Source organism: Engraulis encrasicolus, chromosome 12 (assembly GCF_034702125.1).
Source record: "Engraulis encrasicolus isolate BLACKSEA-1 chromosome 12, IST_EnEncr_1.0, whole genome shotgun sequence".
NCBI classification, from domain to species: domain Eukaryota; kingdom Metazoa; phylum Chordata; class Actinopteri; order Clupeiformes; family Engraulidae; genus Engraulis; species Engraulis encrasicolus.
This window is the reverse complement of record NC_085868.1, coordinates 22,489,515-22,514,467: the sequence shown is the minus strand read 5'-3', so window position 1 is coordinate 22,514,467 and position 24,953 is coordinate 22,489,515. Positions and strand designations below refer to the sequence as shown.

The following is a 24,953-nucleotide window of genomic DNA, read 5'->3' as shown; positions in this document are numbered from 1 at the left end:
AATTACGGTACTTGGCCGATTGTGCGTAAGGTGCATTGAAAACCCACGTTCTACTGTGCAGGGGAGATCAGAATGACCTCTCATCCAAAGCTTGAGAACAGTGCAAGGTAAGCTTTGCATTATATCACAAAAGATATGCATATGATGAATAATTGTTTCAAAATGTATTTCACAGACACAAACACACACATAGACAAATGGCCTTTATGTGTTTCTCTTATACTACCAAAAGACAACCACTACCAAGTCAAAAATGAATAAGAATAAGCTGTCAAAACAAATACATTGTTAACCCGAAAAAGCATGGCTGAGTTCCTTAAAAAGTCATGGCTTGCTGGCACAGTGAAAGCAACTTGAGTCAACTACAGTCAATCTACTGAAACAACACAAGATATGATTCTTGTACCACAGTTTTGTCTCTGAAAATCGTTCTGGTTATTTCTTTGTAAATACTGATCTGACGCCACCCATATATAGTCTTGTGTGCGAGGTTGATTGCCATTAAGGGGTGATGGTTTGGCGTAGATCAAGACAAGCAGGCAGGGAGTGGGGAGTGTGGGGCAGGGAGTAAGTGGAGGCCCAAAATGAATTCCTTTCAGGGGTTCCGCAATATTCCTTTTAATGGCGTGGTCATGGTGATCAGAATCCTGGGGGTCATTGCATGACCTCGGATACCACACCTCCGTCCACCAGCAGAATATGCATGATGCCACCATGACCACGCTTCTTTTTCCCGCTACTGATGGCCTTGATGCAACACTCGTGGTTCGCCACCGCGAACTGGGTTTCCGTGCCGTCGTCTGCAAATTCCCCCTGCATAACAATATCAACCAGTCACCATGTGTCTATGTGTGTGTGTCATTTCAAAATGTTGATAAAGACTATGTTTTTTTGTTTTTTTAAAAGCATGCAAAAAGAACGGATTTGCATAACTTACCACAGTCTCCATTTGTTGTCCATTGCACCAAACATCCATGGTGTCCTTTTCTGTTAGGAAAATAGATTTAAGTATAAAAACTTGGTATATGCACAAAAAATAAATATGTGAAATTAATTTAGATACTGTTAGTCTAAACAGATACAGTAGACCACTACAGATAGACAGACAGACAGACAGACAGAAGGGCTGGCAGGCAGGCAGGCAGGCAGGCAGACAGACATGGCCCAAGTGTGAGTACACCCATGGCAACCTACAACCCCCCAAGCAACCCTCTACCAAAACCCATTTAATTACACACTGGGAATTGCATTGCTAAATGTAAAGATGCGTTTAGCCCATGCATTAAAGTGTCCTATACTGAAAGCCCTTCCTTCTGGTCAATGTAATCACACAGCACATCCAAGCACAATGAAATTCAATCTCTGCATTGAACCCAGTGCATGGGAGCAGGGTGCTGCCATGGCGATGGCTATCTATGGAGTGGTCTGTGACAGCAGAGGCATCAAAGAGCTTTGCCAGTAGAGGGCGCACTGTCCTAAATTACAAAGGCAATGAGGAAGTATGGAAGCAGGGGGACAAAGGGGACACTTGTCTCAAGCACAGGGAGAGAAGGGGCCCAGATTGGGTCCTCTTTACATTTTATGTATTGGCTTTAGGACCCTTTCAGATTGGCCAGATGGGTCCTTTCCTGGGCCTGGCCAAACGTATCAGTGACCCTGCATGGAGATACTGTTGCATGGACAATTGTAGCGAATGGGGAAAGAGTTGCTCAGCGCATCTTCGAACCCAGGCATGAGTCTTCAGGGTAGCAGGCTCTAACTGTTATACCAAAGAGCCAGACTCGTGACAATCAGAGCAAGCCCACAATCACATCAATGCTCACCCCACTCCACTGCCTTCCCATTCAGAAAGGGTACCATCATTTCACACGCGCAGGGTCTCCCTAACACAGTGTTTCTCAAAGTGGGGCGGAAGCCCCCCTAGGGGGGCGCGGAGGTATTGGAGGGGGGCGCGTGAAGTCAGAAGGATTTTCTTTTTTAATACTTTTCTGCTTTGCCATTAAGTCAACACATTCACTTTACAATTACAATATATTCATTAATTTATTCACTAATATTTGGAGAACATCATAGGCCATATACGTGTATATTAGGCTCTAATAAACTTTACGAAGACCTATTTATTTGTATTTTCGTCACCATTTTGCTCGAGGGGGGCACAGACTGACACCCTTCCTCTGGAGGGGGGATTGGCAGGAAAAGTTTGAGAAACACTGCCCTAACAAAACTCTTCAACACACTTCTCTCATCCAGGGAGTCTGACATGACAGGGTTCGCCCATCTTTGAGGTCCCTTGCACCAGGATCATCTATTCTGCGTGTCCCTTGTGTGGAACATGTAGTTGTGGGTGCACCACAATTAACCAGTGTTCGACCCCATCTTCCTCCAATAGCTGAGATACCCTAAGCATGGCACCGTCCTTCCGCACTTCTCCCATGGGGCAACAATTGGGGGCTACCCCCTTGCACAGGTAAGGCATAAACACAATTTTGTTGTGTGCAGTGAGCACTGCGTGCTGTGTCACAATGATAATGGGAGTTGGAGTTTCCCAGTTGGGCTTTCACTTTCAGATCACATGTTTGGTACCCCTGCCATGGTTCAAAACCAGGCAAGGAAACTCCTCCACTTTGTTACAGCACCATTTTGGTGAGCTGCTGGTGGCTGGTAGCAGGTAAATAACATCAGCTATCAAAAACAGTAGGATGGGTTAGGTGGGATGTTCTGGCAGCGTACTAAAATAGATTCCATGCCAACAAATTCATGACGTACGTAAGCCCTCTTCCTGTCAGAGCTGTAATGCTTAACGACACCTCTGCCATGCAGGGAGGCCATAGATCAATCCCACCCACCTGTTGGCAGGGCTGCTGGTAACTTTGGCTGGCCCCAGGACAAAGTTGTCTGAGGATGCCCCCCACCTCCTCAAACCCCACCCTAATACATACAATAGGCTCGTTCGTGACGAAGCAGTGCTGCTTTTGCTAAGCAGTGGGCATGCGCACTTTGCCAGTTTGATGCATTCTGGTTAGAATTTTCTAACCACAATGCATCAAACTGGCAAAGTATGCATGCTCGCTGCTTAGCAAAAGCAGCACTGCTTCGTCACGAACTAGCCTAATATGATGAGGACCCACCCATGTCCCTGGGCCCGGGACTACTTATTCCTTTGTCCCCCTCCCCCTGTCAGCTTCCCTGCTTGTTGGCCTGGGGAGATGAACCCATGACCCTTAAGGCTGCAAATCCAATTCCTCAAGCCCAAGCCCCATGGCTGGCTGGCTGGCTGGCTGGCCCCATTGGTGGGCCACGTAACGCCTGATGCAAAAGGCCACAGGCCACCAGTCAGTGTGTCACATCACATTAGGGCTTCGTTTGGCAGGCAGATTCTTGTCACAACACTTTTGCTTTGTTTTCTTTTGTGTTTTGTTGTTTGAATGCAGACAACTGTTTTGTGGTTGTGCAAAAAAATGGAGGTGATGAAATGGTTCTTTGATATTGCTGGATGGTTTCCATGGAAAACTATCTCTGATGACCCATTACATAATGTGAATGCTTATTCACATAAGACATAGTTCTTCAGACTCTAATAATAATAATAATCATAATCATAATAACCATGATAACAATAAAAATAACTTCTTTTTATAGCGCCCTTCATGAAACCCAGGGTTGCTTTAATGGGCTGTGCGTATCATATTGGTGTCAGCACTGAGGGTTTTTTTTTTTAATAGCTTAATCTTTTGGTTCTAAAAGTCGTAAGGTTGAGGGCCACTTCAGAGTTTGCGTTGCCATTCCCCATGCACTAGTAGGCCTAAATATTGTACATGTGGAGATGTGTTACTGACCCAACACTATCCTGTAGTCTACACCATCCAGCTTCACGGTCCAGGATTTGCTTATTTTGGAGCGATTGTCCATGAACCTCTGGTAGGCCTTCCCGTTGATGTTGAGAGAGTACTCGTAGGCGAAGCCGCCGATGGCCTCGATGTGGATGGTGGCCTTGGCCTCCGTGACTCCTACGGTCTCCTTCCCCACCAGCTTGAACATCCAGTCTCTCCTCAACACCTCCTGAAGTAGCACACAGCACAACGCAACACATCACATCACACTATGGACAGTTTGTGTGTGTGTGTGTGTGTGTGTGTGTGTGTGTGTGTGTGTGTGTGTGTGTGTGTGTGTGCGTGCGTGCGTGCGTGCGTGCGTGTGTGTGTGTGTGTGTGTGAGTGGTGTAATGTCTATGTTATACAGTATATAGCATATGCAGTGTAAAACCACACACACACATACACACACACACAGACACACAATACACAATATAATAAGTTATTGTGCAGAGGTTTAGGTGTGTAGTTGTGCAGACCCCACAAATTGGCACAAAGCGTAATTGCTGCACATGCTTAAAACATTACCTATTAGAAACAGCCAACTGAAAAATAGAAGCACCACTACATGACAAAAGATTTGCCTACCTTTCCATTGATGTAGATGACACGTTTTCCCGTTGTGGTCCCATGTTCAAATTCAATCCGGTAAATGCCATCACTTAGCTCTACGTCCCACCGCGCAGCAATGTCCCCAGCCATGTCTCAGCAGGTAACATACAGCAGACACCCGAGGTGTCAAAAGATTAAGCACATTACAAGCATCTTCTCATCTACACCCTCAGTGTGCACTCGAACGTGTCGCACACATTTTTTTTTGTCTTATCAAATTCCCAAACACGCGTGCATGGAGCTTCCTTGGTGTGCTCTCTCAGCAACAGGTGCATTAGTGTAAGAGGCTTATCAATCTCCTCCTAGCATCTTGTCCAGGGCAGGAGGGCGCACGCGGTCTGTCAATGTCTGTCAGATAGGCTGGACTTGAAGTTCAGACGGATGCCAAATGGGTTGATGGCAAACAAATTGCATTTCAACTCTGGCTGAGTCAGCATTGTGCGTATCAGCAGATTAGTGCTAGGTGATGAAGTCCAGATTTACCTACCAAAGAATATGACGTGGCCTTCACTAAAACTCCTTTAGCAAAATAGTCGAACGACCTAATATAATTTTAAAAATATATATAGAAACCATTGTAGACTTCAAAATGAACATCCAATGATGACTTATAAATCTCAGTGCAGACACACAACTTCTACTCTGCACTTCTTTTCCAAAGCTGCAATATGCGCCAGTTTCTACCAGTAGATGGCAGTACTGTCTATTCCATTATTCCATGACTGGGTCCACCTCCCAAATAAAAGGGTCTACGTGTACAGACCCCGTTATATTAGCTTTCAATATGACAAGAAAGTGTCTTTATTGTATCATGTCATACACCATAACAGATGTCTTATCCAACTCAATAATTAAACATTGTATATTACTATTAAAATAAAAACTAAAGCAGTTCGAAAAATACCAATTTCTTGAGATCTCCTTGAAACGGAATAGGCATAGGCACACAGCAGTGGGCGGTATTGAACCCTGCTGCGAGATCCGATACCCATATGTTACTTGCTCTCCATTTCCAACTCTTGGGCTGTATAGAGTAAGTTAGCGAGATGGTTATGCCTGCATTTTTCCATTGTAAGCGGAAAGGAGACGTCGCCAGACGACCCCACGGTGAAACGGGGGATAGAAGAAGCTGATGCAGACATTTGCCGAAGATGGGTAAACCGACGTGAGCTTGCACGCAACCCAAATGATCTGCTACACACCTTTTGTTTCTAATCATCTGTGTCAGGAGTTGTTTTGATATAACGCGAGATTAGGCTATACTCAGGTCGTGCGTAATAGTCGACTTTGTAGGTGCCTTTTGAATGTCTGAAGAGGATGCAGCTTCTTTTCAGTTGTAGCATGACAAGTGATGGTTGTGGGACAGACATCTGCCATTAATTTCTTTATTAAAACTACCGCTTCAGAATTATATCTCAAACTTCAAGCATTTCCCAGGGACAACTGTCAATGACAATGCGCAAGGAATAAGTACGTCTACTTTCATTTTGAACTCTTTTTCAAAAGTTGATCGCTGGAATGGAATGTATACTATATACAATGTTACTATATTTTTCGGTGATGCTGGCAGCAGTCGCTGTAAGTGTGTCAGAGGTGTCGGTACAATCAAACGCACAGTTCCAAGGAGGAATGCACAGCCAGGCATATAGGAAACGCAGTCACAGTCCGCATTCAGACACTGTGATCAAAAGGCACATTGAAAGCATTGCACAACTTGCTGGCCAACTTGCAGCACCACCCACCACCACCGCGGCACACAGTGGGGAATTCATAAACTCACAAGAGAAAATGAACCCGGACCAATTAGGGACTGCAAGGACCATCAAAAGGACGCAGAGAAGTAGGAGGTTACCTCAGCCCAAAAAAGTAGTCCACAGTGCTGCAGCCGCAGCTCACCTTGACCACAGCAGTGCTCTCCAAACGGGGCATTCATCGTCGTCACCACTTCTCCACCTCAACACAAACACCTCCACCACCTCCTCCATCATGCTGGCCAGGTTCTCTGGCAGGAACAGAGCGCTCGTCATCTCCGCCCCACACAAGTCTGACAGGTCCTATCAACAGCTGCTGAAACTGATGAAAAAACACGCCTACTGTGAAATGGCAGAGCGCGACATGCTGCAGATTGTCATATTCCATCAAGGTGGAGGTGGAGGAGGTGGAGGAGATGGTGGAGGCGGTGTGGTTGGAGAGATGGAAGGCAAAATAAGGCACATCACCAAGCAGGGCTTCATCATCGAGGAGCCCCTGGATGCAGACACGATGCATCGACTGGTGGGGGTGCTGAAACTGGAGGCGGGTAAATTTGAGATGGTCCTGCTCAGGAAGACCCTGCAGGTGGAGGCTCGCTTCCCGTACCCCGTGAGGCTGGAGGCCGTGTACGAGGCTGTGGACCAGATCCCCGTGCGGAGGCTGGAACGGCTCAGGCAGAAGGGCTTTGTCCAGAAGTGCAAGGAGGCCGGGATGGAGGGGCAGGTGGTCAAGACGGCAGTGCTGGTGCCCAAACTGCCTGAGACTCAGGTGAGCTCGCAGGCAGACAACAGGAAAGATGTGGTCAGGCCTACAGCAGTAAGCATTATGAGGCAGGACACAGGTCAAGGCGTGAATGTGAAAGTGACAACTTTTCCAAGCACCACCACGTCCACCACCTCCTCACCACCTGGAACTACCACGACCACCACCACCACCACCACCTTCACCACCAGTGTCACTACTCCAAAGATGGGCCCCACACAAGGACACAGTGCTCCCCACACAGCAGCCACAGCTGACCCATTTTACCAGCAGCCCACCAGGAATGTGCGGAGTGATCAGTCCACCACTGTCACTTCCACTTCTGCCTATAGTGCTCACTGGAGCAAGGCTGGAAACTCCAGTGGTCAAGGAATTAACCAGGCTTCTGGCACCACAGAGCACAACCAGGCCAAAAAAGGCACGTCAGCTGAGCAAAGTACGCCAAAGAACAAATCGAAAGCGGCAAACAAGAAGAAACAGAAAAAGGAAAAAGGAAAAGGCAAAGAGAAAACCAGGGAGGACAGTGAGAAAGCGACTGTCGCCAGTCTTGAAGATGACATCCTTAGCCAAAATGGTAAATCTAAACGGGGCACAACGGAAAGGCCACCCAGGACCGAGAAACCAGACAAAGCGCAAAAAAAGAACAAAGCAAGCAAGAAGTCAAAACCTCCCAAGGAAGGCAACCATGTCAGTAGTCCTGAGATGGAGGCACTCATCGATAGGAAAGAAAACGCCTCAAAGCCATCAGAAACGGAATTAGCCAAGAAGAGATCGCTGGAAAGGTTTTTGAGTTACTTTGAGAAGAGAAGAAGGTTGATTGTAAGTATGCTTCTTAGTATTTAAGATAAGATAAGATAAGATAAGCTTTTATTGTCTGTTTGTACAGAAATTTGTCTTGCATGACACTTCTCCACAATCCACATGTAAATGCACATTAAAGACACACAAAACACAACATGGCCTATATAGTCTAGTCGTCTAGGTCCATAAGATTTCCGTTGAGAAGCTTTGCAAATCGCTTATATACTGTATTGCGTGCCCTCTGCGAGAGTAAAGTCACCATATCTTATCTCCCTTAGCAACCCTGTGAAGTTCTGGGGCCTATGAAATGTCCTACTTGCCCTCCCACCCATGGTTGTGACCTTTGGTTGTCATAGTTACTCGAGTCATCTACTGTATGTGTCCTCCTCCAGGTTGTCACAGCTCCCAGCGAACAGAACAGCATGTACAGGCAGCAGAGGGATGAGTACAGGGAGCATGTGTGTGAGATGGCCCTCAGGAAGGTCTCCGTCGTCACCATCTTTGGGCCCCTCGCCAATGGCACCATGAAGATCCATCACTATCAAACGGGTACGTACTGTAAGGGGGGGGTGCTGGGGTGCACTGTGATAATGCACACACGTACCATAGGCAGGCAGCTCATCATGGAGGCCCAGGTATGAGGCTGGCCTCAGTCATATCCCTTCCTTGTGATGAACATAATTTATATGGTCATGTTGATATGTGATTGATATCACATTACAATACATTGCATTTGGCAGACACTTTTTCAACCAAAGCGTCTTACAATTGGGGACATAATCATGTCATCAGAATAAAAGTACTGTTTCCTTTCTTTGTAGTATTATGTTGCTTAAAGTTTTATGTTGCTTGTTTTATATTTACTTTGTACTGTAATGTGTATTATGTACATACTGTATAGCACAACTTTCAAAGTCTCACGGCTAAACACACCAGTAGGTACACCTGGTATTTTTTTCCAAGTGTGTGCATTTTGCTCCCAGTATCATTGCTGTGTATTTCCTGGCCGAGCAAGATAAGCTAATGACCATGAGCACACTGTATTCCAAAAGGAAACTACCTCCTGCCATATCAACTTAAGACGATACTCGAGTAATGTTCAGTTGTTTTATTTGATCATATTTCCTTGTTTTTTTCTCAACCATGTCACAAATAATGTACACTATACAGTAATTAAAATCGCATGGGGAATCTGCAGTATCACTAAGGCTCACCAGTGGGCCCAGGCCCACAGTTTGGGAATCACTACTGTATACTTACTGTATTTCTTGGCAGCTCATGACAAGCCAATGAGGGGTTTGCAGGACGATGACCTTGTGAATCATGACCTCATCATGGCCTTCCGCAAAGAGCTGGGCATGACACACGATGACTTCTCCATGGTGCTCACCGACTTTGAGATCAAAGTCAAGGTCAGAGCTTAACTCTCCTTCCTTGGGCGATCATAATTGTACATTCAGTTGTAAAAGAACACACAAACATGCACGCACGCACGCACACACACACACACAAGCCTTGCTTCTTTCTTTCCACTTGAACATTTGTTTTTCTACGACCATTTTTATTTGTGTTTGCTTGTTTGTTTGTTTGTTTATCATAGCAACAATATGAAGTGCCGATTGCCATGAAGGCCGTGTTTGACTACATGGACACGTTTACGTCACGCATTAAAGAGATGGAACAAAAGAAAGAAAAAGGTCTGACGTGCAAAAAGGAGGACAAATCGAGAACATTGGAGAACTTCCTGTCACGGTTAGTTATGAATTATGCATTTCACCACATTACTTAGACTTTGTCTTGTCCCCTCTTTGTGTTCGAGTTATGAAACAAAAACACACTACAGAAATATCATAGTCTACATTTTGTTTTACAATTTTGTAATGAACAATAAGCAATGCATTTCTTGGATAACTAATAATGGTCTTCCCTACATCTAGTATGTTCTCTCTCTCCACAATTATGGAGTTACCTAGTCTACATTTTTCACTATGTGCTGTTGCCTGCATATTATAACTAGTGTGTACGCATCTACGCAACAAATAAATCTGCCCTCTCTTCTCATTGCTGTGGCTGCATGGCTCTCCATGTGGCGTGCAGGTTTCGCTGGAGGCGGAGGCTGTTTGTGATTTCCTCCCCTAACGAGGACGAGTGGGCCTACCAGCGGCAACTCCACACGCTAACCAGCCAAGCGTGCAGCCTAGGTGAGATTGCTGTCAAAGAAACCCTGCCACCGCCTCCAGGCCTCGATGGCTGCACTGGAGTAATCATGTCTGATAGATGGACTCCTGCAGTCCTAAACCCAGACCTGTGTTTTTCATTTATCAAGCGGTGCACAGCTCAGTAGATGTTGTTGCTGATCACATTTACATAATAGGCTGCAGACACCCATGTGTTGTGTGTTTGGCTGCACATCACTGGCTCTGTACGAGTGTGTGTGTGTGTGTGTGTGTGTGTGTGTGTGTGTGTGTGTGTGTGTTTGTCTCTGTGTGTGTGTGTGTGTGTGTGTGTGTGTGTGTGTGTGTGTGTGTGTGTGTGTGTGTGTGTGTGTGTGTGTTTGTTTGTGTCTGTTAGTTAAACAAAGCTGCATGACTGGAAAAGTTTTGTGCAGGGTGTGCAGTAATCGTATGCTGAGCATGTATACAAAGGCAGACTACTGCATAACGACCACGTGAAGACTTTTTTGTATGTATGTCATTTTCTGTGTAAATCTCCTGCAAACAGGGTGAACCCATATGTTAACTCCACTGAGAATTCATGGAATTTGGGTTTGTGCCTAGGGGGAGAAAGAGAAAATATATAACTCTTTTTTTTGCTTCTGTTTGGATTTACTTGTAGTGGAAAACTTTATTTTCTTTCCTTCTTGCATAGGCTAAATGTAGACTTTTCATTTTCAGAATGTATGCTGCCCATGCACAAGTGTTATCTTTTTTTATGTGCTGTATATTAACGATGTCTAAATACTTATTTAGACACAAATACTGTAGGTGGGTCTTCTCCATGTCTGCAATTTTGAATTACCAGGGGTAGACATCTTTGGCTGCAAAATTGACAATACATAGGTTAATACATATTGTCAGTAAATACTAGTTTATTACTTGGTAATATTCATGAAATTATCCAATTTGTGAATGGGCAGCATTATATTCAGAAATTAAATGGTTGAAAATGACTGCAATATCAGTGCCACGATTTGACCTGAGAACTGCACTGCCATAATGGTAGCAAGTCTTTAAGAAAATACTATAGTGTACATTTTCATGCTGTATTAGAGGTATTCACCATTTTTTAAAACTGACACAAATGTGTGACCTTATGTTGAATGAAAGAAAAATCCCTTTCTTACATCACAATATGTTTTAGTCATTCAGTGGCGATTTCTTCTCCTATTCTATCCTATGAATTCATTGAGTAGCCTATTTGAAAGCAGAAATGTACTTTTTTACCTAGCTTTTTCTATAGGCTAATACAAGCAAAGTTCAGAAAAGAAAGACAAAACGTCCTTGTAGTTTACCCGTGTAAAACAATGACTTTGGTGGAGAAGACACGCATACAAGAAGCATGGAGGGGATTCAAACTTAGAACAAACTTGCAAAAAAAAGCAGCAAGATGAACACAATGTCCGAACAGCCTGCCAGACCACCACTCTGATGATGTAAACAAAAATAAACTATAGTCAAATAAGCCCAGCAGCCAACCACTGAATAACTGGATAACTGTGACATTTATTTGGCTCACACAGCATACCAAAAAGAAAGATTTAATACATTCCACAGATTTCAAACAGCCACAAGTACAAACCTTAGAAACTGTTTATGTGGAGTAGAGGGGAAGAAGAAAATAAACATTTTTTTTACAGGAACATAGTCTATCAAACTTGTCCACTCACCGAGATAAATATACTGTATATGTACAGTTGAGGACGAATTTATAAAGCCCCCTCCTGAAATAAGACATCTCTCTTGATTGCTCAGTGAGAATGACCATGAATACATGCACGGTAGTGACTTGAGGCAAAAGACACTGGACTGGAACTGTTGATTGCTACCATGCTGTCTCTCAAGGCCATTTCCAATACATGACTGCTTCAAGAACAAGAATAGAAGATGATTGAACAAGAACATTCACCAACATTTTTACACCATTTACCAACCGACCAAATGCTGGTAAAACTTGACTGTGGCTGGTAACAATTTCAGTGTCACTAGCCAATTTGGCAGGTAGCTTATTCTATGGTATGATGACATATCAGAATAGCGTTTATTCTGCACTTTGCCCCATGTGTATCAATTGTTTTTAAGTTCAAGAAAAAGCTCAGTTACTCAGTTTCTATTTGTTTTATTGCTTCTGAGGTTAGATGTACAGCGTCATGATACAAAAAATAAATAAAAAATTGTGGCTAGTAGAATAGCTGGATGGGTAGTGACTTGGGAAAACCACTAGCCACAGTGGCCGGCAAGCGAAAAAGTTAATGTCAAGTCCTGCCATTTAGGTGTAACTAACTCATTTCCCAAGCACACCTGACGATCTCTCATGGTGCACTATGCGCCATGGCAGAGTGATTAACATTTATTTTGATTAGACAATTGATGAGATGATTGGATGTTGTCAGTACTCCACATCACAGGACGAGCCGTTTATATCTGTGTGGACTTTCATGTTGCCATTGCTAATGCTGGTAAATAGCCAGACAAACATGAATATAGTGCAAGTCAACAGTATGTCAAATGTTTTCCTGATGGACTGATGCTTCGTGTTTTTCTCATTCCTTCCCTCATCCATGATTTGACGCCACTCCAAATCCTTTTTGCTCGGTTTTCCTGACCTGGCTGCTGAAATGGCTCCTTGGAACCTGCAGGTCTAGTCTTGTCCTTGGAGTTAAGGGGAGGCCAGCTCAAGGTCCTTTTGGTCTCCGCGCAATTTTGATATCATTGGTTAACTTGGTACTTTCCGGGGCATGTGGGTCCGCACTCTTGTCGGTCTTGTTCAGGGTCAATCTGTTTGCCGGTCTTGTCTGTTTGTTTGTCAACACTATAGTGTTTGTCAGCCTTGTTGTCACTGCTAATCTGTTTGTCAGTGTTGCTGACAGGCCAGTTGACAGCTTTGGCCAGGCACGGTATAGAATCATCTGAAAAGGCCCACCTCTCAATACATACAGTACAATCAATGTAATAAGGATCCAATTATGGGCCCCCTACTCTCCCTAGGCGCAGGACAACTGACCCGTTTGTCGCCCCTTGTCGCCGGGCCTGCTTGCAAGTGTTGGTCAGTTTGTCAGCTTGTTTGACACCATCATTCTGTTTGCCAGTTTTGTCAGTAGGGTTGTTTGAGGAGTTTGAGGGTTTGGTCTTCTGCTCTGTCTTGTCAGTCAGTTGGTCAGTCTTGCTATCAGTCATTTTGGTGGCAGCCAGGGGAAGCAGATTTCGATTTTTGGAAAAGGTGGGAGTAGGCCTACTAGGTCTTGCACCTTGCTGCTTTCTCTGGTCAGTCTCTATATCAGTCTTGTCAGTCATTCTTTTGGTGCATGGAGTGGCTTTCGATTTCCTAAAGAGGCGAATACCAGGCCAATCACCTTGCTGCGAACACACAATAAATATGTTGTATACTGTCAAATACTCCCCACCCCTAAAAACATTGAAGATTCGAGATTTCTTTTAAACCTATTAGGCCTACATCTTGTGAGTAAGTTAGAGAGGCTAAGACAATAAAAAGCTTTTTTTTCCTCAAAAGCTTATAAGTGTGTGTGTGTGTGTGTGTGTGTGTGTGTGTGTGCGCGCGTGCGTGCGTGCATGTTACATTACATTACGTTACATACAGTACTTATCAAATTCTCAACATTGCCTATTCAAAGTTACAAGCTACTGATCTTCTACTGCTAAACATTCGTATGGACAGAAAAACTATAATAGAGGTGAAGCTTCTCTCCCATTGGTTCCCATTGTAGCCACAGTTCCACCTAACTGCCACTAGTTGGTGAACGCGGGCAAGTGGAAACGTATAGTGGAAAATGTATGGAATGGAAAATGGAGCCCATAGGGCTAAATGCTAGGGAAAAAATGCTACTACAATTTCCAGTCACAAATCTCATAAATACTGTTAAATATTCCTGGTGTTATATAAGAGGCTCTATTGTCAAATTTTCAGGTGTTTTAGTTTTTCAAGCAGGGCACAATATTTCGACCTGTACTCGCTAGCATTCCGCTAATGTTCATGCAAACAGAATGAGATACTTCAAGCATAGAGGCTCCAGTATCTACAGGTGTCATATCATAACTTCCAGGAATAAGTTGCTATGGGGGCAAAATGGCGGCTGGGGTGAAAATCGCTCGAAATACATAGAGGTGACATTTACTTAATGTCCACGTAAAATACCAAGTCATATATTTCTGAAATATATTTCAACGGGAATCTTTTCAGTGACTGGTTCATACCAAATCATGCATTTTTCTGTAGTGAAGTTAGCTAAATAATTTTAAATTAATTTTAGAGTAGGACCAATGGAACTGACTGACTAAACGGGGAACCCTGCAACAGGCCTATTGACGTTTAGACTGCATCATGCCTACCAGACAATATTGATAATAACAATAGTAATTATAATTGCCGTTAATTGTCTTCAAAAAGGTTAACAACACCAAGGCAGTGGTAAACTGACTGGGGATGTATGAAAGTGACGGCACTTTCACGCCAGTGGCTCAACTGTAACACCTATGGCTGTTGCCCATAAAACAATCTTGTGACACCTCTAGAAACTGGAGCCTCTATGCTTCAAGCCCGTGCATTTCCTGGATCCATGTGATGTCAGGTGAATGCCCCTTTAGGAGGCCTTTGGCACTGTAGATGGCGGTAGCGCACATCTCATGCAAGCAGTCACCAAATGACACAGAAAGACCAGAATAAGTAAGGGACAACGGCCCCTTAGACTGAATTTGAGCACATTTCTTTGCATTAGGTGGGACGAGTTTGGGATTTCTTTCTCTATTAAGAAAATATTTAGTTTATGGACTTGGCCTCATAAACAGAGTTGCCCCAAAAAAGTCGCTTTTGGCTCACTGAAAAGTCGCTAGATGGCGTCATTACATAACAGCATGTCATTTTTCCGACGCCTCATTGGTTCGACGCGTCAATATTCCGAAAATGTCCAATTGATCCTATAGCCCACTTACTCGAAATAATTAAATGAAACCCTTTGCTCCGACAGCTCAATGTTCCGACCAATGGCTGTTTGGGGTTGGTCATCATCCCAGGTCGTATGTCCTGCAAATAGACTTCTGCTGCATGCGCTGCGACGAGCACATAGATGCCATCTCAGTCGGTCTACCTGTGCCCTTACGAAAACCACCCCTAAACATAACCTGTCATTAATGCAATGTTGCCAAGTTTAACAATTGTGCCCTACCCAAAACCACTCCTAACCCTAACCTGTCAGTAGGCTATTGCAATGTTTCTGAGTTTTAAATTTGTGCCTCTACCAAAACTTTTGCTAAACCTAACCTGTCACAGACAGCATGACCACGGCGCAGGCTGTCAGACTCAGAGATGACGGTGATCTAAAGCAGCTTTTGGTCGGAACATTGGACTGTCGGGACAAAGGGTTTCATTTTATCGGTAAAAAGTTATCTGAGACTAAGTGCTGTAGGATCAATGGGAAATGTTCGGAACATTGACGCATAGGACCAATGGTGCGTCGGGAAAAACTAGCAGACCCCACAGCGGCATGCACGACACGCTGATCCCTAGAAAATTTGCCCACATGCCTTCATTCACAGTAGCCTACAAATGGGCAGTGCTAGCTACTGTTTGGAAATCAGAACTAATCTGCAGCCCTGCTTAACCGTGGGAACAGTGTTGCCAAAAGAAAATCAGCCAAAGTCGATATTGGCTCGCTGAAAAGTCGCTACATGACGTCATGTCATTACATATGACGTCACATCACATACGGCGCGCTGATCTTCAGAACACGTGCCCGCATGCCTTCCGTCCACAGTAGAAATGGGCGGTGCTATCAATTTTTTGGAGATCAGAGCTAATCTGCAGCCCTGCTTAACCGTGGGAACCGCTTCTGACGGCGGCGCAGTCACAATTATGTTGAAAAACAATGATTTTGCACTGAAAATGTGCGTTTTAAAAAGTCGCCAAATGCACCCAAAAGTTGCTAAGGGCACTAGATGAGGTTTTTAGTCGCCAGGGACGTCAAAAAGTCACTAAATCTAGCGACAAAGTCGCTAATTTGGCAACACTGCGTGGGAAACGCTTCTGACGGCGGCGCAGTTACAATTATGTAGAAAAGAAATTATTTTATCTTTGAAATTGCGCATTTTAAAAAGTCGCCAGATGCACCAAAAAGTCACGTTTTAGTCGCCAAATTGGCATCACTGCTCATAAATTCAGCTTAGTTACCCAGTATATAATTATCTAGTCAGTGGCTCAAAAAAAGGACAAAATACTCAATTGAGTTAGTAGTTAATATCAGGGCAAAAAAATATATACAATGATAAAAAAAATATTATTGTAGGAAACTCCATTGACAACCATTCATTTTTCTGTGGATTAGGGTTAGCTAGTTGTAGCTAATAGCTAACACCCTGACACTTGTTGGTGCCCACCCCGCGCCGCCTGGCCGATGTGTGCCCTTTGCACACTGCATATGCGCAGTATGACGTATCAGGAAGCAGAGATGGGACCAAGTCCCACATGTGCAAGTCTCAAGTGAGTCTCAAGTCTTAACCCGGGGGTATTATCTTCTGCTTATCCTCAGCAAGCCACACCATGCCCCTCTTCATTTCTGCTACCTTGTCAAGTACTTTCTGGAACACCTTGTATGCCTCTTTAATCTCTGGATGCACCCTCATGGTCATCAAGAAATCTTCTCCTTTCAATTTACAGGAATTGAAAAGGCGCCTTACTACAGAGGTGTTAGTGCCAACTATGATGGATGCCTCCCCTTTGACGGTCGGGTCTGGACACACCAACACAAGTGCCTCAACTGTCTCAGTCATTCCCACTACGTCTCTGCTGAACTCCAACCTTAAGCACAAGTAGCCATCATAGGGATATTCTTCTGCACTGAGTCACCATAACTCCAGACAGTGAATTGGAGTCAGTGGTATGTGCTTTAAGTATTTTTGGTAGAACGAGCGGTAAAGAAGGGTGACTTGAGATCCACTGTCAAGTAAAGCTTTGGCGTAGATGTCTTCAATCTGAACTGAGACAACTGAGGTAGGGCCAACAAGGCCTGCTGGGAGCATAGCTTTCTGTCCTTGCAGTGATTTGCACTTTGTGGGACGTGTCATCACCGGGACTCCAGTTCGTTCCCTTACTGGGTCCCTGGGGAGTTTCCCGTCTGCCGTCTGAGCTTTATGAGCCGCTGATGGACTTTTCTGAGGTTCTCTGCATTCTGGCATTGGCGTTGGAAATGGCCATCTTCCCCGCACTTGTAGCAAAAAACATCAGCTGTGTCCTGTCGTACTCTCTGTTACTCTCTACCCGTTGACTGGGTCTTTGTGAGACGATCGGTGGCGTTGCTGAGGGTGATGAGACGGAGAAGGAGAGCAAGCACGTCATCTCACTTTTCAGGCGTTGCACCTCTTTCCTCAGACTCTCAACAGAAGGGGTAGTTTCAGTAGGCACTGGGCTGGGACATGAGAATGCAGCAGGGCTGATGCTGTGCTCAACAGGAGCGACCATAGCAGACAGGGTTACATGACTGCCTGTCTGCCTTTCAAAGATCAGAGCCTCCTCTGCTCTCACTTCACGCAGCAGCTCAGTGAAACTGGCGGGAGGCTTGAATTTGTACACCAGCATGATGCAGAGGGCAACCAACCAGGTCATTAGGCAGTGCGCCCCGTGCAACTTGCTCAATGCGAGTCCTGTCCATCTCTTGGAGAAGAATCCCCCCTTTTCGGAATGCAGAATGTAGCAGTTTATCAATTCTGTGGACATATGCTGAGAGTTTTTCTCCTTGCAGTTGGAAAGTGTTGCGGAACTTGAACATGAGGTCTAGGGCACTCTCAGTGGTTCCAAATTCGGTTTCCAGTGCTGCTAAGTAATCCGTGAACCGGGCTTGCTCACTCTCAAGCATCGTACAATATCCGCTGCTGGCCGTTTAAGACATTCAGCAATTTTCTGCTTCTTCAAGGGGTCTGAACACTTTCACTCCTCAAGCAAGTGCGTCATCTGTTCCGCCCAAGCATCATATTCCTCTTCTCCAGGTGGTGTTGGCTTGATACCTGAGAACCCTCGAAGCTTTCAGTGGACTGGATTTTCCACAGGGGCTGTTTGGCATTTGTGCACAAGCGAGGTGATGGCATGGACCAGCTGCATATTCAGGTCTAATGATGCTGGTGGTGACATGGCAGGAGAGGGCATGGCAGGATTTAGCACTACAGGGACAGACATGACAGGGGTAGGCACTGCAGAGACAGGCATGGCAGGATTTGGTGCTGCAGAGACAGGCATGGAAGGGGTTAACAGGTCTTGCACATCAGCAACAGTCTTTCCCTCATAAGCCAGGAAGGCTTTCAGTTTGGCTTCAAAATCTTCCTCTGGGGGAATCTTCATAGGCAAGGCTTCAGCAGCGACACAGACCACCCAGGGAGCCACCTCAGTACTAAGGGCTACTTGTTTAGGCATCTCAACTACACTGACCATCAAAGTGAATCATAAAATCCTACTTATGAAGCTCAACAATCATATTTTCTATATCTTGCTGTATCATTGAGTAAAGCAGATCTGAAGTTTCTCCCTCTGAATCCAGTGTCTAGTTATTAAATATATTATTATGACAAAGTGCCAACGCTCGGTTACATAATTGTAATCCAGCTGAAATATGCCTAACCTATGCAAAGGCATTAATGTGTATTTGTTTGAGACTTTATAACAGTCTTATGTAGACCTCCTTGGCTTTACTTCATCCGGAAGTCAGAGAGAGACAAATGGGCACAAGAGTTGCAGACCTACGGAAAGCCCCGAGGGGATAAAATACATTCACTCTCTTATTCTGTCTCATACAAATCTGTTACAATTACATTAGGAATTATTAACTCTCATAACATAACATACAATGAACACACATTTACTTTGGTATTCTCTAGAGTTCAGGTGTGCTACATACCCTTAGCGCGTTAACTGAAAAGTTGAAATATCGTCACTGTGTGAGGCCATGGTCATGCTGTTGTTTGCAAGTGTGGATTTGGTTAGAAACTTAACGTGTCTATTTTCCCATGTCAGGTCTGCGCCATATGTCAGTACTCCGGCTGGTGGGAAAAGACGGAGAGAGTACAGGGGGAGTCCTTGAACTGTACCCTATCAATGGTAAATCCTGTTGAAAATCACTGTGTAACCAGGGTTCTAAATTAACACCCACAACCGGCCAAGTAGGCTACTGATGAGTTTTCAATTTTGCTGGTAGAAAAGAAAACTTACTAGCCACTTTGACCCATCAGTGAGTGTGTGTTCAGCTAAGATTATCTACTAACCATTTTGGATAAAGGACCAGTTCAGTCAATTTCAACATGCAGTTGTAATGATCACACTACCCTGGACTTGTCAGTACCTGAGTTTTTTTTTTTTCTTCTTCTTCTTCAGCCTTTTCCGAGATCTTGGTCATTGTAATGGGGGCAGCCCTCTGTTTACATTTCAAAAAAACTTTTTATTTATTCCCAAAAACATCCGAAAGGTTATACAACATCAGCAGACAACTAGCAAACAGCGGTACCTTTTGGGAAAATATTTGGAGTAGGCCTATGTAATTTTAAAAAAAATGTAAACAAACGCTGCCCCCATTAGGGGTCTTACACACCAAGGCGGTAAAGCGTCGCGGAACGGCAGCGTTTTTTACCGGCGTCGGTGAAAATACATTGAAACATATCTGTCCTTACACACCAACCGGCGGTAGTCGAGCGTCAGCGGCGCGGGAGCCGGCTCCGCGCCGCGCTGCATTTGGAAAATAGAACTCGAGCGTATTTTTCACGCCAGCGACCGGCGGTGTCTCATTCAAATGAATGGCAAAGTAGCCTGCTAGCTCTGGCTGTGGGGAGGGTTTTGAATAGGACTGGCCGCGCACGCCGACGCTGTCAGTGTGAAAGGCAGAGAAAAACACGCCGGCCAAAACTAAGCGGAAAGACCGCGTTCGTCCCGGGACCGTTCCGTTCCGCCTTGGTATGTTTTGGCCCTTAGAATAGCTCATATCTCGGAAAGGGCTTAGCCAAAAAATGTGGCATCACCAGGTACTGACAAGTCAAGGGTAGCGTGAGCAATACAACAGCATATTAAAATTGACTGAACTGATCCTTTCATTTAGAGCCCTTTATTTAGAGGTACAATGTGCAAGATTTTTAGTTGTTTATTTCCAGAATTCATGCAACCCATTCACTAATAATACCTTTTTAGAGTACTTACCACCACCATCAAATTCTAAGTATTCATTATGACTGGGAAAATTGCACTTTTCATACATGAAAAGGGGGATCTTCTCCACGGTCCGCCATTTTGAATTTCCAATAATACCCATTTTCAGCTGCAAAAATGACTGTACTTGGGCCATACTAGAAACTATTTGTTTATTACTTAGTAAACTTGCATGAAAAGATCAAATTTGGCAAAAGGCGACCCAGTTTCAATGAGCAGCATAGTTGCAGTACCTTTTTTAACCATTTCCTGCACAGTGTACCTTTAACTACAGTCCACTGCACAAAAATGTATCATCATGTATTAAAGCCATTACCATTGCATGGTCAATAAAGCCCTTTACCGTACAGAAAACAAGGTGGCACTGTTTATAACACAGTAGTCATTGCATTTATAATCAGCGCATTTACAAAGTTGAAAGTCATCTAATGAAATGTGATTCAATGTCGGAGGGGTACCTGTGCTAACCTGATTTACATCATCTGGCTGCGTTCGGCTACGTCTCGCGGGGGCGTTCCCATGCTCACATATCAGATGGCTAGAGTCAGGTAATACCTGTACCCCATCAATGGCAAATGCTGTTGAAAATCACAATATGAAACTCCTCAGCACAAAACATAAAAAGCCATTGCTCTATTTCATGACCATTAAGACCTTTAGGGTTTAGATAACAATATAACACTGTTCAAACACTGCAATTACATAATCCAATGCATGTAAACTGAATGTAATTTAATGAAATCTGCCTGAACGAACGCACTTCTCCCAACCACAGGAAGTGCCTCGGTGGAGAGGGAGCACCTCTCGGCGTCGCTCGTGCAGGACATTAGGAACTACTTCCAGGTGGCGCAGGACTCCTTCTCCATGCTCCTGGTGGGCAAGGACGGCAACGTCAAGTCCTGGTACTCCTCGCCCATGTGGTCCATGGCGGCCATCTACGACCTGGTGGACTCCATGCAGCTGCGGCGGCAGGAGATGGCCATCCAGCTGTCCCTCGGCATGCGCTGCCCCGAGGACGAGGACCAGCCCAGTAGCCATCAGGACGGCCACCAGCAGGACGCCATCTTCCGGGGCTATGGTTACTGACAGACATAAGGGGTGCGAATTCCAATATGCGGACTCCCGCCCTACATCTGTGCTTGTGGCCTGTCTTTGCTGACGCCCCCCTCCATGGAGAAAACGATTACGTTTCCCCGCTGTCAGCCTAGCCACAACAACTTTTGGGGGACTATTCTTCGTTCAGCATACCAATGGCAAATGAGAAAATTGCATTAGAATTGCATATTAGAATGCACCCAGGGTGTGGGTGGAATTCCTTCCCTCCTGTCCTTTCCTTTCGCTTGTGGCCTTGTGATGTGAGGCTCGACGTCATTGATGCCCGAGGCTTTGTTCAATATCTTGGAATAGCACATTCAAAGGATGTCATCGCATTTGTAATTGGGATGTTGAATGAGGAGAGGCCCCCAAACTGCTCTGCCTAAGTGGACAAAACTTTTTTTTCTCCACAAAGGCAGGGTGACACCGAGACAAGAGGCCTCAAGCAACAGGAAAGGACAGGAGGACCCAATTTGACGTTCACTCATGGAGTGTAAATCACATCCATCTTCCAGTAGTTCCCTCCAGCCTCTGGACATGCTCCTTGGAGTCCACCCACTCCCACAGAGAAAACAAAGTTTTCCAACTGTCAAGCAGCACAGAATTGCCTTTTTGGGGGACTTCTCTCCCATTCAGGGGCCTCGTACTAGGATTTCTGTCTGAATCTTTGTGTATGTTAAATTCTGAAGATATATTTGCACCAAAAAGTGTCAGTCCATGCATAAACAGGTTTTCATGCGGATTCACGTGGTAGTACCTCTGATTTCACATGAAATTTAGAACACAAGTGCTTTTTTTATGTCAAGTCAGTCTTAGTACATATGAACGTTTGCATGAAAAGTTACTTGAGTAGCTTTTTGTGCATAAGCAAGCTTTGTACATGAGGCCCCAGATATCGTGATTGCAAATGAGATAGTAAGTTCTGAATTAGATTTTTGCAATATATTGAATTTAAAAATAACATCGTATTGAGAGGTCATGGATGGTGTTGAGCGAGGCCAGAGGAAGCAATGGAGGAGGAGGAATATTGAGATGTACCCATCACTCTTGGTCCTGATGCTGTGCATAAGTTTGAGCAGAAGCAATCTGAATGGATGAATGTGATAACCAAGAATGATCTGTTTGTTTTATCTTGCTATGGGGAAAAGTTCACACACACACCTTTGGATACTCCTTTGAGTATTTTTTTTATATATTTTTTATTTTTTTCCCATATTAATTAGAAACACTCCTAAGTGAAACACTCCTTGGAAGTGAATCCATGTAGTATGTCATGCATCAGGAAAAATGTGAAATGTAAGAAAATGCTATTACGATACACAGAAATCACAAATTTACGAAAAGTTATTTTCCAGCTTTTTCAGCTGAAGTTTAGTTTTTATTGAAGTTTTCGACAACTTCTTTGTTACTTTTGAACTTTGGAATGTATGTTCATTTTGACTCAGTATTAAAATAATTAAATGCAACACAGTGACCATTTGTTCTCTCTGCATTTCCAAAGCAATACATTTTAATTAAGCGGGCTTGCCACACTTATAGTAATCTCTAAGTACAGCTTATTATTATTAAGCGGGCTTGCCACGCTTAAAGTAATCTCTAAGTACAGTTTATTATTTTTATGCTTGCTTCTCTTGTGCAGGGCAGTAAAAATAGAAACCGCTTCTCCTCCTAGGCCTTTCGAGATAGAGACACCATTCAAACACTAAAACGACCGGCTCGGCTTGGAGATTTAAAAAAATGCTTTGTGTGTCCATACCCCTTGACGTTTTTTCGTTTTCGTCGATTTTGTGCAAGTTTGGGTCCCCATTGAAAACAATGGTAGAATGCTCATGAACGAAGGTTCCGCCACTCTACAGATCAGAGTGTAGGAGGCTTTTTTGTTCATAAAACATCAACACTTTCACCTAGAAGTTTAGTTGACGCATTGTTAGCGAGCTCTATGAGATGACTCCAAACGTTGAAAATATCATGTCCCAACTCTCATCACTTTTTAAATGGCAGGTGTGTAAAACCTCCCAATGGCTGTGTCCTATTGATTCTTGAAGTGCCTTTCTGAAGAGGTCAGGTCATCTGCAACAAGAGGTTCATTTGTGACTCAACCGTTTAACCTATAAACTTCAATCAAGGACTGTTAGAAAGATCACACGTATGACTCCAATCTGTGCAAAGGATATCTGCCAATTCTTTTTAGGTTTTTAACAGCGATCTAAAAAACAGAAACTGTTTTTGATTCTGCCCTCTGCCTTCGAGCACAATACTAAATGCCATACAGTGAATCAGAACATATGCTGCCAATACAGGGTTCCATCTCAACTGTCACTTTCTCTCAACATTCTATTGCACGGTCACACCGCCGGCGTTGAACGCGTGGAAAGATGCGGAAGCAATTGACTTTGTATGGGAGAGCAGGCGGCAGAGCCGTTAAAAGCCGCAAAGCGTGTCTAGAGTCAAAAGCGTCAAAAGCCGAGGGCGTCAGAAGTTGAACTTCATCTAAAAACATGTAATGAGCTCGGCGGCGGCAGCCAATGGAATGTTCACATTTTTCTAAACACGAGCTTCGGTTGGTCGAGATTCTTGGTTGAACGCTTCAAGTTGAATCTTTTGCCTCGTTCAACGCCCCTGACCAGTGCTTTCCAGGCAGGAGTCAGCAGCGTTTTATCTCTTTCAACACCGGCGGTGTGATCGCGGCATTAACGAGCAGCTGCACTACCACTCTAGAAGCCTATTTTTCAGCTCTTCAATGCAATGTCATATTGAGCCCGTTTATATGCGCATCAATAAACCGTTTATGATCAGGTTTTTGGAGTTACCGGTTTATTCGAGCGCTCATGTAAACTGAATAAACCGTTTTCATAATCGGTTTATTGCCGTTATCGGTTTATGAGAAATCCGATTTGCACAGGTAGGTTTTTGGCGAATAAACTATTTTCTGAAGACATGTAACCAGCATAATCGGGTTATTATCAGGCTATTGACATAAAAGGATAAGTAGCCAATCACAAGCGTTAAATTCTAGCTTCGTGTCACACAGGAAAACGACGGACTGCATATAAACAGCAATAAACCGTTAACTCCAATAACCTGTTTATTCCAACAACCTGATTATTGCGGCCATATAAACGGGGTCATTGTCTTGCTGGACTGCACATGACAGCCAGCTGCTTGGCTCAATGGTAAAGGTCCTGGATTAGCGATATGGAGGTTGAGAGTTCAAATCACACTTTGACCCACATTGATTTTCAAAATTATATCATATGTGTTCCTTAGCCAACTAAAAATAGCATGTAGTCATTTAGTATCAATTGCAAAGGTGCTGGATTAGAGATATGGAGGTTGTGAGTTCGAATCCCACTCAGACCCATGATGATTTTCACAATTATATCATATGCAGTGTTCCTTAACCAACTTACAATAGCATGTATGTCATTTAGTGTCAATGGCAAAGGAGCTGGATTAGAGATATGGAGGTTGTGAGTTCGAATCCCACTCGGAACCATGTTGATTTTCAAAATTATGTCATATGCAGTGTTCCTTAGCCAACTTAAAATAGCATGCATGTCATTTAGTATATCCCCAAAACGCGGAGCTACACTTTCAAAATGGCTGAATCGTTTGGCCCATAACTTCTGACTGGGTGGATGGATTTTTCCA

At 44.2% G+C, this 24,953-nt stretch overlaps 2 protein-coding genes across 2 annotated transcripts; one reads left to right on the top strand and one right to left on the bottom strand.

The window, feature by feature from the left end:
* Positions 1-255: 255 nt before the first annotated feature.
* Positions 256-4,963, bottom strand: faimb (Fas apoptotic inhibitory molecule b). Its single transcript, XM_063212585.1, has 4 exons — positions 4,464-4,963; positions 3,840-4,062; positions 938-987; positions 256-813 (listed from the first exon to the last, which is right to left on the bottom strand). Exons 1-4 carry the CDS (start codon positions 4,575-4,577, stop codon positions 655-657), a joined length of 546 nt encoding a protein of 181 aa, XP_063068655.1. The 5' UTR covers positions 4,578-4,963; the 3' UTR covers positions 256-654.
* Positions 4,964-5,413: 450 nt separating this feature from the next.
* On the top strand, positions 5,414-23,578 carry ccdc80l1 (coiled-coil domain containing 80 like 1). The gene is made up of 7 exons (XM_063211769.1): positions 5,414-7,820; positions 8,195-8,351; positions 9,078-9,214; positions 9,403-9,554; positions 9,900-10,003; positions 19,029-19,112; positions 20,983-23,578. Exons 1-7 carry the CDS (start codon positions 6,006-6,008, stop codon positions 21,291-21,293), a joined length of 2,760 nt encoding a protein of 919 aa, XP_063067839.1. The 5' UTR covers positions 5,414-6,005; the 3' UTR covers positions 21,294-23,578.
* The last annotated feature ends 1,375 nt before the right edge of the window (positions 23,579-24,953 follow it).